Source organism: Caretta caretta, chromosome 20, assembly GCF_965140235.1.
Source record: "Caretta caretta isolate rCarCar2 chromosome 20, rCarCar1.hap1, whole genome shotgun sequence".
NCBI lineage: Eukaryota > Metazoa > Chordata > Testudines > Cheloniidae > Caretta > Caretta caretta.
Window position 1 is genome coordinate 856,960 of NC_134225.1, and position 13,410 is coordinate 870,369.

Genomic DNA, 13,410 nt, shown 5'->3' on the forward strand with positions numbered 1-13,410 from the left:
GTTGCTTCCCACCCCCTCTAACTAGGCAGGATCCCTAGCACCCCCACACTGGCTGGCTAAATGCTGAGCCAGGTCCCTCTATCTTCAGGGAATCCAGCAGGTTGCCCCCATGTGTGGCGTACTCGGTTGCCTGTGCACACAGCAGCACCCCCTCGTGGTACTCTTGGGGACGCCATGGAAACAGCCTCACCCTGCGCTGTCAGATCTAGACATCAGACTCGATTTTAGGGGAGAGGAAGCTAATTGCCTCCCACTGTCTCCAAAACCTGCAGGGTCCTGACGTGTGTGTCCTCATGGAGCAGCTCCACGCCCCCTAATGCTGAGCAGGTTGGAGTCTAAACAGAGACTCGCCCGAGGGATTCGCTCCTGGACAGAGATAGGCCCCAGGCAAACCAGCTGTGTGGAGTGGATGCTACTCTCCAAACGATCGCTCTGCCTAGGGCCTGGCTAACCAGGAGTTGGGGCTATATCAAGCCATGGCTTTCTGGACGGTGGAGTTGGGCTCTTCCGGCAGCTGCCTGCATGGGAAGGGCAATCAATCAGTGCTAAGGTCCAGAGTCATTACAGTTCTGGGAACACAAACAATGAGGTCAGCATTCTGGGAAGCAGCAATGAATCAAACACACAGACACGCCTCTAACTGAGCCCTGAATCAGATACTAAATCACCCAAGTCTAAAGGGCAGGGGGCTGGGTTGGGGAGTCTCAGGGCAGCCAGTCAAAAGGGCCAGCGTGTGGGAGGATGGTGAGTCAGCATGCTGCTTGTTCCAGGAGGGTTTAGCCTAAGGTGCCCCAACCCTTTGCAGACACTCGTGAAGCCCCCGTGGGAAGAAGGTTAATAGGAGAGGGTCCATTTCAAAGACAGGAGGGAAACGAGACATTGGGAGACTATGAGTTAAAATTTCTAAGTAGTCACTGTCTTTAGAGAGGCCAGATGCAGACAGCTTGGGCAGAGCACTCAGGATGTTAGCAGCCCACCCAGGCCAGATTTTCACAAGTGCTTTCTCCCAGCCCTGCCCCACTAGGAATATTTAGTTGCCTATAGGAGAGTTACTGGGTGCTCAGCTCTTTTGAAAATCTGGCTGATGAGTAAATGCGCCTGGAAGCATCTGAATTCATGCAAAACTTCATTCCAGGTCAAAGCTCCAGTCCACAGAGCCTGCTGCACCTGGCCTGCCGCATGTCCTAGCCTGCCGTCCCAAATCAGACCCCCGGCCCATCGCCGTCCTGCATCCAGAAAGAGGTCACATTCCACTTCTAAAGAAGAGTGGGAAGGGGGGTGATCTCTCCCTAACGCACCTCGTTAATGACCGAATGCTTTCTCGATTTTTTATTCTAGACTTAACTCTGCTGAGTGAAAGCCAATTGCCCTCAGCTGTGTGATAAACCAGCCTGCAGCCAGATCTCTAGCACCATGCTGAAAGCAGGTCCCCTCTGGCCCCCAGGGGTTTGAGTCTCTGTGCCCTGCACCTTGTGTTGTCATTTACACCAGTGAGAAGTGGGAATACAAGGCAATCATTCTGAGCAAACAGCGTGTTACACCCACCATGCACTGCTGGAAACGATGGGTGCCCAAGGTGCAGGGCAACCAGGAATCTGGCTCCATCAGCACAGTCCTAATTTGCCCCCAGAGCCCACTGAGCATGCGCCCGCTCATGTGAGCAGCCGAGCGTTTCCTGCACACAGGTCGCTGCTTCTGGGCCTCTGTGGCTGTTCTGTAACAAAGTGGACAGAGAGCTGGAAGGGCACAAACAGGCATGGTGCCTGCCCAGCAAGTGCCAAGGTGAGCGGGAGGAGGTGGGGCTAGGAAAGCACAAAGCTCTTTGGGTGGCTTTGTTACCGTGGAAAGGAGTTTAGATTAGAGCCCCAGGAGCCTGACAAGTGCGAGGGGCTTTTAGCACATCTGTAGCTGAGGATCTCAAAGCACTTTACAAACACCAAGGTCTTTTCAGGAGCCTTAGCCCCACGTGAGTCTGAGGGGAGAAGTAAAGGTGACTTTGCACTGCCCAAATCCTGTCCGGTCCAGGGTCCAGTTTTGCTCTGAGGAGAAGTTCAAGCAAGCAGCCCCTAGGAGCACAAACTTACAAGCATTTCCCATAGCACCCTACAGGCCGTCCATACCCCAGAACAACAGGAGCACAGAATGCTCCAGCCACACACCCTACTGCGCTCCCCTACCCTGGGTATTGTGAGGTCAGAGGGAGGTTTGGGGTGTGAGTGAGTGAGAGAAGGGAAGATGCAGCTAGCCACATGCCAGCTGGCCAGGGTTCTGGAAATAGCCAAGACACACTATTGGAGTGAAAAATACTCAACTATTTAAAACCTTGCTTATCGCCCAGCTCAAAAGGTAGCATGGAACGGTTAGTGCCACAGTGGGGCATTCATCCAGAGGGCCAGTATTCAGTGATGCTCTCACAGCCCTCAGAGGCAAGGCTCTGGAGGGGAGAAAAAAAACAACCCACAAGGAATTCTCACTACTGAATCACCAATGCTAATTCCTACCTGCCCCTGCATTTCTTAGGCGTCGCCCAGCCGGAGTACTGACCACAGGTGACTGTTCTTAGCATGTGGGAACTCGCATGATCCCAGCATAAGGCCATTCAGATGCAGCGCAATCTCCCACCACAAACTCCCCTCAGGAGGATTCGCCGATAGCTCCGGATCAATACCATAAGAGGGAGGCAGGATGACTGAACTAGCTCTTTGCCATCATGCACTGGGGTACAATTCCTTCCAGATCAATTCTCTGCATGGCAGAAAGACAATATCAGGATCTAGATTCTATGGCCTGCGTTTCAGAGACTGCTAAGGGACAGGATTGGTACAGCGGAAGGGGAATAAGGAGCAGAGTCGACCACCAGTTGTTAAGAGCTGCCTGGACTGCACCATTCCTGAGGGACTGTCCAGCAAACCAACTCCAGCAAAACTCTTAATTTGGGCTCTTGGAAACCAGTTTGCTGGAAAACTGCATAGAAGCTGAGACACCTGTGCTAATATAGAAGGGGCCAGCCAAGTCCCCAGTTTGCACCAGGCTCTACGGGTTTCTCAGGGCTTAGTTTGCAATGAAAGAGGTGCTGGGGCTCAAGCAATGTTTTACATTCATAACTGCTGCAGAGGTGCCAGGGTTAGGAACTGTCAAGCCCAGAGGTGCCAGGGGATCAGCCCTGGCACTAATCAAGCACAGGGGTTTCTTGGCATGAAGCCCATTGCCGGGCATAAACTCTGCTGATTCAGGTACCAAATACCTGAGGTTAAATCTCCTCTCTCCCCATCCAATACCGAAGCAACCTGGACATATTAGACTGCTAGATCCAGAGGCAATGGGACGTTCTCTGGGAGAGCTCCGTGTCTCATTCTTGGAGCAGCAGGGCCTGGCTTTGATGGCATTCAGGCACCACCTGCATCCCCCAAGGACAGAGTAGGAAAGGCCACACTAGAGGTGGGGACTATTTGGGATCAGGATGGGATTTCAGCATACCTCTGCTCTTCAGTTTCATGTGAATTTTGCATGAGTTTTAAATCTGTGTCACTGGTGCCCGGGGCAGGAACAGGTGTTAGATTAATACAGCGCAATTTACTTGTTGGGAATGTTGTAAAGGCCAAAACGATAACTGGGTTCACAAAACAACAGATCTGTTCATGGAGAACAGGTCCATCAATGGCTATTGGCCAGGATGGTCAGGGACAAAACCCCATGCTCCAGGTGCCCCTAAACCTCTGTTGGGAGTGGACAACAGGGGTGATGGATCACTTGATAACTGCCCTGTTCTGTTCATTCCCTCTGGGGCACCTGGCATTGGTCACTGTCGGCAGACAGGATACTGGGCTAGATGGACCTTTGGTCTGACCCAGTCTGGTGGTTCTTATGTGCTAGGCAAACATTACATCAAACATTATTGTACAGCTACCCATGCGTTCCCTCCCCAGATTTAGCAAAGAGCTGGCCCTGCAGGAAACCCTCATTTTCCTCTCATCCTTTTGGTCCAGCTCTGCCACAAAGCAGAGATGAGAGGGGCGGCTTGTGAGTGCTGCAGGGGAAAGCAGCGGGTAGACCAAAGCTCCCTGTCCCTTGCAGCTGACTCCTATATCTTCCCATATCCCAAATGTATGGACTGTCTCTCCCTTGTTTCTAAAACCGTGGGCAGCACAGCTCCGTTACCTTCCTTCCTGTCTGTCTGAAAAAGGCACAGCAGCAGTGATTAGGGGAGGGATAGGGAAACTACAGACTTTCCTGCTCTGCCAGCGATGGGAAGAGACAGAGCTCTGGAACTGCAGACAGCAAAGGAGGCCGGTAAGTAGCTCACAGTGATGGTATGGTCCTGCTCTGGCAAGCTGATCCTACCCTGAGCCCTTGGGCGGCTGACTTTATAAGCTAGTTTAGGTCGCTGTTCCTTAGAGCACAGTGGCATCTTGTGACAAGTGGTGGAATACACAGTAACAGTAAGGGACCTGCAAACATAAGAATGACCAGACTCAGAGACCTGAGGTCCATCTTGCCCAGTGTCCCATCTCCCACCGCAGCCACTACTAGATGCTTCAGAAGAAGGTGCAAGAAATGCTGCAGGGGCAGATCTGGGATAGCCTTCCTTCTCCCCCAGGAAAGTTTCTCCTGAGCTTTCCCCCCACACCCCTCTCATAGTTAGCTAGTGGTTGGCTCATGATCCACAGCAGGAAGATTGAAGTCTTTGGAAGTTCTCACAAGATAGCAGGGGGGAAGCAGGCTTTGGCATTTGAAGCCACTTTGCAATCTCACCCCCCTGCACACATTTATATATAAACCAGACCCCACTCCTGGGCTCGATTCCATAAACAGGAGCATTTTATTGGTTGTGCCCCATGGAGCTGTTGATGGAAAAGTTTCAGATTCAAATTACGGCTCCCCTTCAAAGCTGGTGTCATCGGAAGCATCCCCATCCAAACTGTCCCCTAAGTCTTTATCTAAAATCAAGGCATAGTTGAGGTCATTCTCAAACAAGGGGTTGTGAGCCGCACGCTCAGGCAAGGGCCCTGGGCTATGATGAGAAATCTCCATGGAGTCTCGGCTCAGGGTCCAGAGGAAGGAGTAAATAGCAAGAGCCATGAGGACGAAAGAGGTTAAAAACCCTCCGATGAAGCCAGAAGCCACCGGATTGATCCATTCAAAGAGGCTCCTGTTGTACGGAGGGAGTGGTTTCCTTTCGATGAGGAGGTCGAGGGCACCCCAGCCTTCCTGCATCAATCTGCTCCCCCTGCGGGATTTCCCCCCAGTTCGCCGAGCTCTGCTGTGCTGGTTTGTCTCTCCATGTTTCTCATCCTCCTCCAGCAGGAGCGAGGCGGCCAGATGTTCCACCCCCTTGCGATATTCTTCCACGTTCCGCTTCAGCTCGAGGTTCTTGTCCTGGTTCAAGTTCTTGCCCAGCTCCTGGGAGATGTCAGGGCGCCCAATCCGGCGGAGAGCTCGGGAGAGACGGTCCCAGGGCACCGAATCGCCTTCTGCCCCGAGCCACCGGGTCAGGACATCTCGGCACGGCTCTGCGCGGACGATGTCCCGCCGGCGGCGGGAGCGGAGCGGGTTCTTCGCCTCCGAGAGTCGCTCCAGGGCCTCCTCCGTGTTCTCCTCGGGGCCGGTGATCTGGGTGTAGAACTCACGACATTCCTCCGGGGAAAGCAGCTCGGATATGCGGCCCATCATGTGCACGCCTATGTCATCCGCTGCTGTGTCCTCGCAGAAGCCACAGGTAACCAGCAGGAGGAGTCCGACTCCTATGGTCTCAAACATCACGGGAGGACGGGGCCCAGACCCTGAGCAGAGAGAATATCAGCACAGGCCAAGGAGTTCTGGGCTAGACCCGGGCAGGAGACCGACTCTGCATTCCAACCCCCAACCGGAGATGCCTAAACCGCAGCCCACGTCCACCCGCACAGCAAGGGGGTGGGCTGCCCTGTCATTAGCACACGCACCCAGCACGAGTTCTGCCTGTGGCTCGAGGACTCGAACTCACGTCCCCACCCCGGGCTATAGTCGCTCACACTCGCTCTCTGCCCCAGCGAGCATTCAAGGACGCCCACCAGTGGAAACTAAGGTGGCAACGAGATTAGGCAGCAGCTGAGCAGGGGTTTTGAGCACCTGAATTTTGGATCGAGGCACCTAACTCTTTGCAGATCCAGCCCCTGCACTCCCGAGTTTCACAAAAAACACGATAGAAGAGGGTCAGTGATTAATCATGGGGCCCTTCTATTGGCAAGGTTCGGAGGGTCTTGACAGCCACCCCCCTCCTTGCATGGCCTGCCATGACCACAGCACAAGCTGGTGGGACGGTGCAAATACTGGCCCCGAATGTGCCAGGTGGTCAGGCCCCTGTTCCCTGCTCTGCCAGCATAAAGCGGTGGGCTCCCGGCCAGCAGTGCCCGACACGGGCCCTGGAACTGTGGGCTTGCATTTGTATCCCGGTGTGGGTGGAAATGTAAAGGAGTGGAAGGAGTTACCGGATCCTCTCCCTGCTCAGCTGGTGGGGAACGTGGCTCCGTGTGGAATTTAGAACCTGGAGCGTCAACTGATGTCACACATGGCAGACCCGTTTCTACTCCGCCCCTTCAGTTCTCCGCTTTATCCCCTTGTCCCCCCCGAGGCACCATTCCCGTATGAACTGGGCAATGCAAGCCTCTATGCCCCGGGGTCCTGCTGCCCTCCACACCAAGACGGTTTGCACCATGCGTCGTGCGTTGGAGCCAGTGACCCATTTGGAGACACAGTTTTGCGGGGTGTCTGTAACAAGCCCCCAGACTCAGACGGAGCTCAGCTAACGTCCGCCGAGGATCAGAAAGGTCAGCAAACTTGGAGCAGGGTCTGAAGGCGCTTCCAGTGGCTTTTGGCATGCAAGACCCATGTCCTCATAACAAACAGCTCACTAATTACACAGATTACCCCGTCTTGGGCGGGTCACCTTTCTCCCGTTTCTTCGGGGTCTCAAGCAAAGCAAAACCATGCTGCAGAACAGGCGAATGGGTATGTCCCCAGCTCCCTCCCGGGGGTTACTTCTGGGGCCACCCATTCGTGGAGCTTCCTGCCCATGCATAGCTCTGCCAGCAGAGAGATGCCATTTGCACATTCACACACCCGCTAGTGCTATTCGCTCCACGAGTGGGTTGAAGGGCAGTGGCAGGCTGAAGAGCTCTTCCCTCCGGCCCCGGCCCCGAGCCCACACAGGGGCAGCAGGGAAATGCGGTTCTCCCCTCCAGAGCTGGGAATAAAACACCAAGGAGTCCTCCATCCCTGACCACTGCTCTCAGCACCACACGGCGCTCCTTCCCCAAATTAGGGGGGGGCGCGCGTGCATGTTCCTTTTCAGATCCAAAACTGGTGCAGAACAAAGGGAAGATCTGCAACAGCTGGAGAAAAGCTGCTGGTGAGTGGCACACCTGTGCGTAGTTTAATTATCCTTAGCCTCAAAGTCACAGGGCTTATGCCACAAGGTGGCAACACAGCTCCAGAAAAGAGTTTCTCTGCCTTTACATCCTCCGCACTCCCAGGAGCGGTGTGCTCTACAAAACAAGTGAATTATAGTTCTCACCTGGCCCCTGTGAAGGTCTCCAGCTCAGCACTATCCTTGTCTATCAGCAGGTGAAAGAGAAGTGACTCCGCCAGTCTGTGGGAGAGCTAGGAACAGAACCCAGGAGTCCTGGCTCCAACCCTGTACCTCAGATTATCCTTTAAAACCCTACTTGACTCCTGGAGAAAGTCAAGAAAAAACAGGGCAGATTTCAGAGGCCCTAAGTATGATCTAGTTGTCAGAGCACAGGGCCTGGGAGCCAGGACTCTTGGGCTCTCTGATCTCCACCTGTGAAGTAGGCCAGGGGCTCACGGTCACTGATCACTTCTCCCAGCTCTAGGGGAGGACATAGTCGCTGTGTAAGCAGTTTAGCACAGGAAGTGAGGGATACCTTATTCAACTGATGCTTCAAAGGGAGTTGTGGGGGGCACACTATTCATGGTGGAATGCAGCCAGGACACCAAAGTTTCAATCCCAAAAAGCACCATGGGATCTTTAAACCAAGATCCTAGCAATTCATGGTTACTAAAAACCCCACCCCAGGGACTTGGATGAAAGCCAGAGCCCTGCCTCAGAACAGCTCCTGCTGTCACCATGCTGAAATATGGGTTTGGTACTGACAGAGAAAGACTTCAGCTATTCCGGCTGAACAACCAACCCCCCTTTCTGGCAGTGACTAAACTGCTCCTGGGGGCTCCCATGCAGGTTCCGACCTTGTGCTGCATGAGCCAAGGGGAATTATTGGTATCTTGAATACACGAATGGGTTAACCATGCTTGAAATTTAAGAGAAACGAAGAAAAGGCGCTTTAAAAATGTAGTGCCATTTAATACTCAAGGACGATCTATCAAAACCCCCAGGACCCTGTTTCCCAAATGGAGTCATTTTACTGGTTCTGCTTCTTCTAGCAAAAGCTCCAGGGTGTTCCAGTTTTCAAATTCTTCTTCCAATCTGTCCTTGTCTGACACATCTTCACCTCTCCTCACCCAAAATATCCTCCCTGTCTGCACTGGAAATATGGTTCCAAGGCCACGGGTGACATGCGGGAGCCAGGCAGGGTGTGTGTAAAGTTCAGGAATGAAGATTTATTGATCTGAGATCCAAAAAGTGAGGTAAATAGCAAGAAGCCGGAGGAGCAAACCTGAGAAAAATCCTCTTAGGAAGCCATGAGTCACAGGACCTACATTTATACCAATTCATTTTATAAGAAGAGAGCAGCTTCTCTCAATGAAGAGATCTTTGCCATCGCAGTTTCTCCTGCAAGATTTCCTCCCTGGCACTCTGAGCTCTGCTGCGCTGGCTTTTCTCTCGATATTTCTTCTCCTCCAGCAGCACTGAAGAGGTCAGAAGTTCCTCTTTAGCTCGAGGGTCCTGATTCAAGTTCTCACCCAGATCCCTGAAAATGTCGGGGCTCCCAATCTGGAGGAGAGCTCAGGAGAGATGATTCCAGTACATTACATCTACTTCCATCTTGAGCCATTGTATTAGGACCTCTTTGCACTGCTCTGTGCAGATAACGCCTTGCTGGTGGCAGGACGATCTGTGTTCTTCTCCCCAGATAGTTGCTTCAGTTCCTTCTCCGGGCTGGTGACCTGAGCTGTTGACTGAAGTAAGCCAAGGCCTCCTGGTGTTTGCAGTCAGGCAAAATAGAAAAGCCCAGCTTTCAAAACTGTACACTGCTAAATGCTGTACCAGATAAGGAGCAAACTTTATTATGGTTTGTGGAACAGATTCTTGTAAACAGATATACTGGGAAACTAAGTCTCACAGACAGAATGGTTAACAAGTAAGGTAAATGGCTTTGCTAACTGAATTAGAGGCATTCAGCTCACAAGCAAGATATAGCACTCAAAGTATGGGAATTGCTAATGTAGCTAGAAGTGTGATTTAGAAAAAGTTATGTTATCAAAACAAGGAAGTAAATGAGTATAGTGCATTGTACTTAAGCTTGGCAGAAATCAGTTTTTATTTTTTATCAATTTAAATCTTCACAGCTGCCCAGAATTCAGGGTTTTAAGCATTTCTTCCCCTGCCATTCCTCCCCCCCCCATTTTTATTTCTTTCCATTTTCCCAATCATAGGAAATTACAGGGGGTATCAGCCAATGATTTAATGACAGCAGATGTTGAGATTCAAGTTAAAGCTTTTTAACCGTTCAAACACAGATTGTCAGCATCACGTGTAAATATCATTAAATCGTACTTCACGTTCTCAAGCAGCATTTTCTTACTCTGCCAGATTTCAATTACTGATGGAAAATTTGTCGGTTTGTGTCTGGATGCTGAAATCAAATTCTATCGACAAATCTAATCCTTCCAGGCCTAATTATATTTTAGAATACTGGATTAGAACACTAAAACTGAACTATAGTTAGGGGCTGCAACCTTTGCATGACCCTTTCTCTGTATACAACAGAAGAATAAGAAATACAGTCAACTCTCTAGTCTTTAGATATTCTGCTACGCTTGGCAACTATAGACACTTTGGTTTTACAAAATATGTATGGAGTCAGATAAGAGAAAGGTAAGGATTTGAATATTATATAAAACATATGATATTGGCTAACAAATACAATTCATAGTTAAGCTCCTCCAAAATGCTTTTTACTTATGTTACATTGTTTAATCAAGGCGAAATGTGAAATTACAATCTCAGTGTTCAGAAACATTCCAAAGAAGAAGAACAAACAATTTTGCTGATGCTTAGCTAACATACCCTATGCACCAAGCTATAGCTGACGCAGGATGTCTCTAAGGCTTTGCTGACTTTTGGAATGCAATGGTCTAAACAAGATAATAAACTAGTTACAAGTTTACTACAGGGCTTGTGCTAACCTTGCAAAAGGTTTGCAAAACCATATCACAGATAACAAACAAGTAGTAATGCAAAGAAATAGTGACACCCTTATTCCTAGTACCTACAGAAGCAGAGTGCTGCTTAGATTTTGAGAGACAGCTGGCCAACTGCATTCCACCTCTCTGGGAGGTGGTAATGTATTGTTCTTTCCTTCACAGGTTTGGGTACCCTCACTGTTCTGCCAGAGGGGAGAAGGAAGCTCTCTAAGAGCCACTGCATTACTGCAGAATAGTCGGGGCACAAGCACAACCTCGCCATATCCCCTCTGCCCTAGCAGCTTCTTGTTGGGTCTGCTCTGCATCTGGTGTATAAGGCCCCTGCTCTAGGGATAGTCTTTGATGTAGGAAGCCAAAGTGGTTGCAGAGGAGGGATGAATTCCCACCACAGTCTTATCTCCTCCTGGTCCAGATGCAGTGCTATAGCTCTGCACCTTCACACTTGTGATGCTGCTTCCCGAAGCCCCCCTGCTCCCTTTCGGATCCAGAGAGAGGGAGCTGCCATCCAAGAGAAGTTTCCCCACATCTCCTTCAGGGCCCTAGAATTAGACATCTCGCTGCAGAGAAAGCTCTGCGATTCTGGCCAGTTTCCACGCAAACCCAGGCCAAATTTGGTTGGTTTTAACTCGAAGTTCAAACCAGGCCCCACAGACTGAACCTAGAAGCTCAGACCTACATGAAATGAAAAGACTTCTCGTGAACCAAAACAGCTGATATTCTCCTGTATCTTCCCCAGTGCTCTCAGATCCCAGCTTGAATCAGAACAGGAAATGCTAAGGCACTGTATGAAATAACTGGACATTGGTCCCCAGGATGTAAAGTTCAGACCCAGAGTCAAACTTTAGTGAGTAGAGGGTAGAAAAGGGTTTCAGAGACAAGGTTTTGGTTCAGACCTAATACATAAAATAAAGTGATTCAGGCCAGGCAGAAAATGCTTGATCAACTTGAATTTCAAAACATTACTCACATGAGCCCTGTTTTGACCATTGGTTTTAACTACTGGCATTAGCATCAACCACACCTTGATTAGTATTTACTTCTTGGATCAGTATTTTGATATTGATTTCAGCACACGTCAATGAACATATGTGGTTACATTACGGACTGTCAATACCAGATGATCCAACAGGGAAGCCAGAACCTGGTATCAGTGAGTTCAGTGTGATGACACTTGCTCTGGAACGAGTCATGTTCTGGAGCATGCATGAAATGCAGCGTACGGCACCTGTTCCTCAGCCCTGGTCCGTTAATTCCTGTCAAACTTGTTCTCCAGGCAAAAACAATGCATCAGACTCAGGGGGTCAGATTTTCGCGTGTTGATCACCCACAACTGGAGTCGGATTTTCAGAAGTGCTCAGCATCCAGCAGTGCCCATTGTAACACTTTGGGAAAAATCTGCCCCTAAGAGCTGCTCTAAGCTCTTTTGAAAATTTGGCTCCGATTGCGGGTGCCAAGCCCTTGAAAACTTTATCCACATCCTTATCAGAAGGATGTGGATAAATTGGAGAGAGTCCAGCGAAGGGCAACAAAAATGATTAGGGGTCTAGAACACATGACTTATGAGGAGAGGCTGAGGGAGCTGGGATTGTTTAGCCTGCAGAAGAGAAGAATGAGGGGGGATTTGATAGCTGCTTTCAACTACCTGAAAGGGGGTTCCAAAGAGGATGGCTCTAGACTGTTCTCAATGGTAGCAGATGATAGAACGAGGAGTAATGGTCTCAAGTTGCAGTGGGGGAGGTTTAGATTGGATATTAGGAAAAACTTTTTCACTTAGAGGGTGGTGAAACACTGGAATGCGTTACCTAGGGAGGTGGTAGAATCTCCTTCCTTAGAGGTTTTTAAGGTCAGGCTTGACAAAGCCCTGGCTGGGATGATTTAACTGGGAATTGGTCCTGCTTCGAGCAGGGGGTTGGACTAGATGACCTTCAGGGGTCCCTTCCAACCCTGATATTCTATGATTCTATGATTACAGAAAGCAAAACCACCTTGTGGCTCTCATGCTAGATACTTTGTGCCTAACGATCGGTCTTTGACTTATGAAATACATGAAAACCTAGTAGCTTGAACTGCTGGAAGTTCAGTTACGATCCACAGCTGTGTCTCAAGGTGAGAGAGTCAGACAGTGAGCCCCGCTCAGACGGGAGATGCCCTTACTGCCACAGCTTAGAAGGGCAATGGTCTCTTATAATTAATCAGACATTTGTTCAACCTACGTCACCCACGATGAATAACCAGCTACCTGCTGGACCTGTTTTAAGGCCTCCTTGGGGAGGTTCAGCTGCTCAGCCCCTCTCAGGATCAGGCCCTTAGACTCTTTTTCTGAGGAGTTTGATTGTCTCTGCCCTCCTGCATGGTAGACAGAGGATTTCCTGTCTGCGCGAAAGGAACGCACTTTCCTATTATCCTGCTGGGTCCTATCACACCCACACAGGGACTTGGTTTCAGTATGGCAACCCCTTTTAGCTACTCCCTGGCTAGGGAATGAAAACAAACATTCCCTGCTTGCGGCTGAGCAGGGAGGCCCCTGAAATCCAACACAGCGCTCCCTGTGCTTCCACTCAGATCACAGTCAAGAGATTAACAAGGAGGGGGAGGGGGATAGGGAAGCGACTCACACTATGTATCTGTCCCAGCACCAATACCAAGGTGGTTGGGGTTGAATTAGATCTGGGAACTTCAGCAACAACACTGGGGTCTGGGAACACTGTCCTAAAATTCACACTCAACGCAGATGAGGTTTCCTGGAAAACTCTGCACCAAATTTCTCCTCTGCAGGAGGGAGACAACCTGCTTCCTACTTTCTGCTGAATTTATAAACCCTACCACCTTCCTCTCACATAGTTATGAATTATTCCAGTAGCCCCTCAAGGCCCCAATGGAGGATCAAGGCCTTATTGTGCTAGGCACTGTACACATTTGGAACAAAGAGACAGCGGATGCCCCAAAGAGCTTCCATGCTAAGGATGAGGTGAGACAATCCAATAACTCCACACTCCTGGCCGCAGCAACAGATTTATCTGAATTAATTTT

At 50.2% G+C, this 13,410-nt stretch overlaps 1 protein-coding gene across 1 annotated transcript; it reads right to left on the reverse strand.

Annotated features, from left to right (window-relative positions):
- Nucleotides 1-4,869: 4,869 nt before the first annotated feature.
- On the reverse strand, nt 4,870-7,030 carry TMDD1 (transmembrane and death domain 1). Its single transcript, XM_075121743.1, has 3 exons — nt 7,015-7,030; nt 6,469-6,520; nt 4,870-5,785 (listed from the first exon to the last, which is right to left on the reverse strand). The coding sequence occupies exons 1-3, from the start codon at nt 7,028-7,030 to the stop codon at nt 4,870-4,872; spliced, it is 984 nt and encodes a 327-aa protein (XP_074977844.1).
- Nucleotides 7,031-13,410: the final 6,380 nt, after the last annotated feature.

What these genes read in the sequence shown, in the direction of transcription:
- TMDD1 (XM_075121743.1), bottom strand. An exon ending in CCAGCTGAGCAGGGAGAGGA is followed by an intron (nt 5,786 to 6,468) that starts TCCGGTAACTCC and finishes ATATTCTCTCTG; the next exon opens with CTCAGGGTCTGGGCCCCGTC.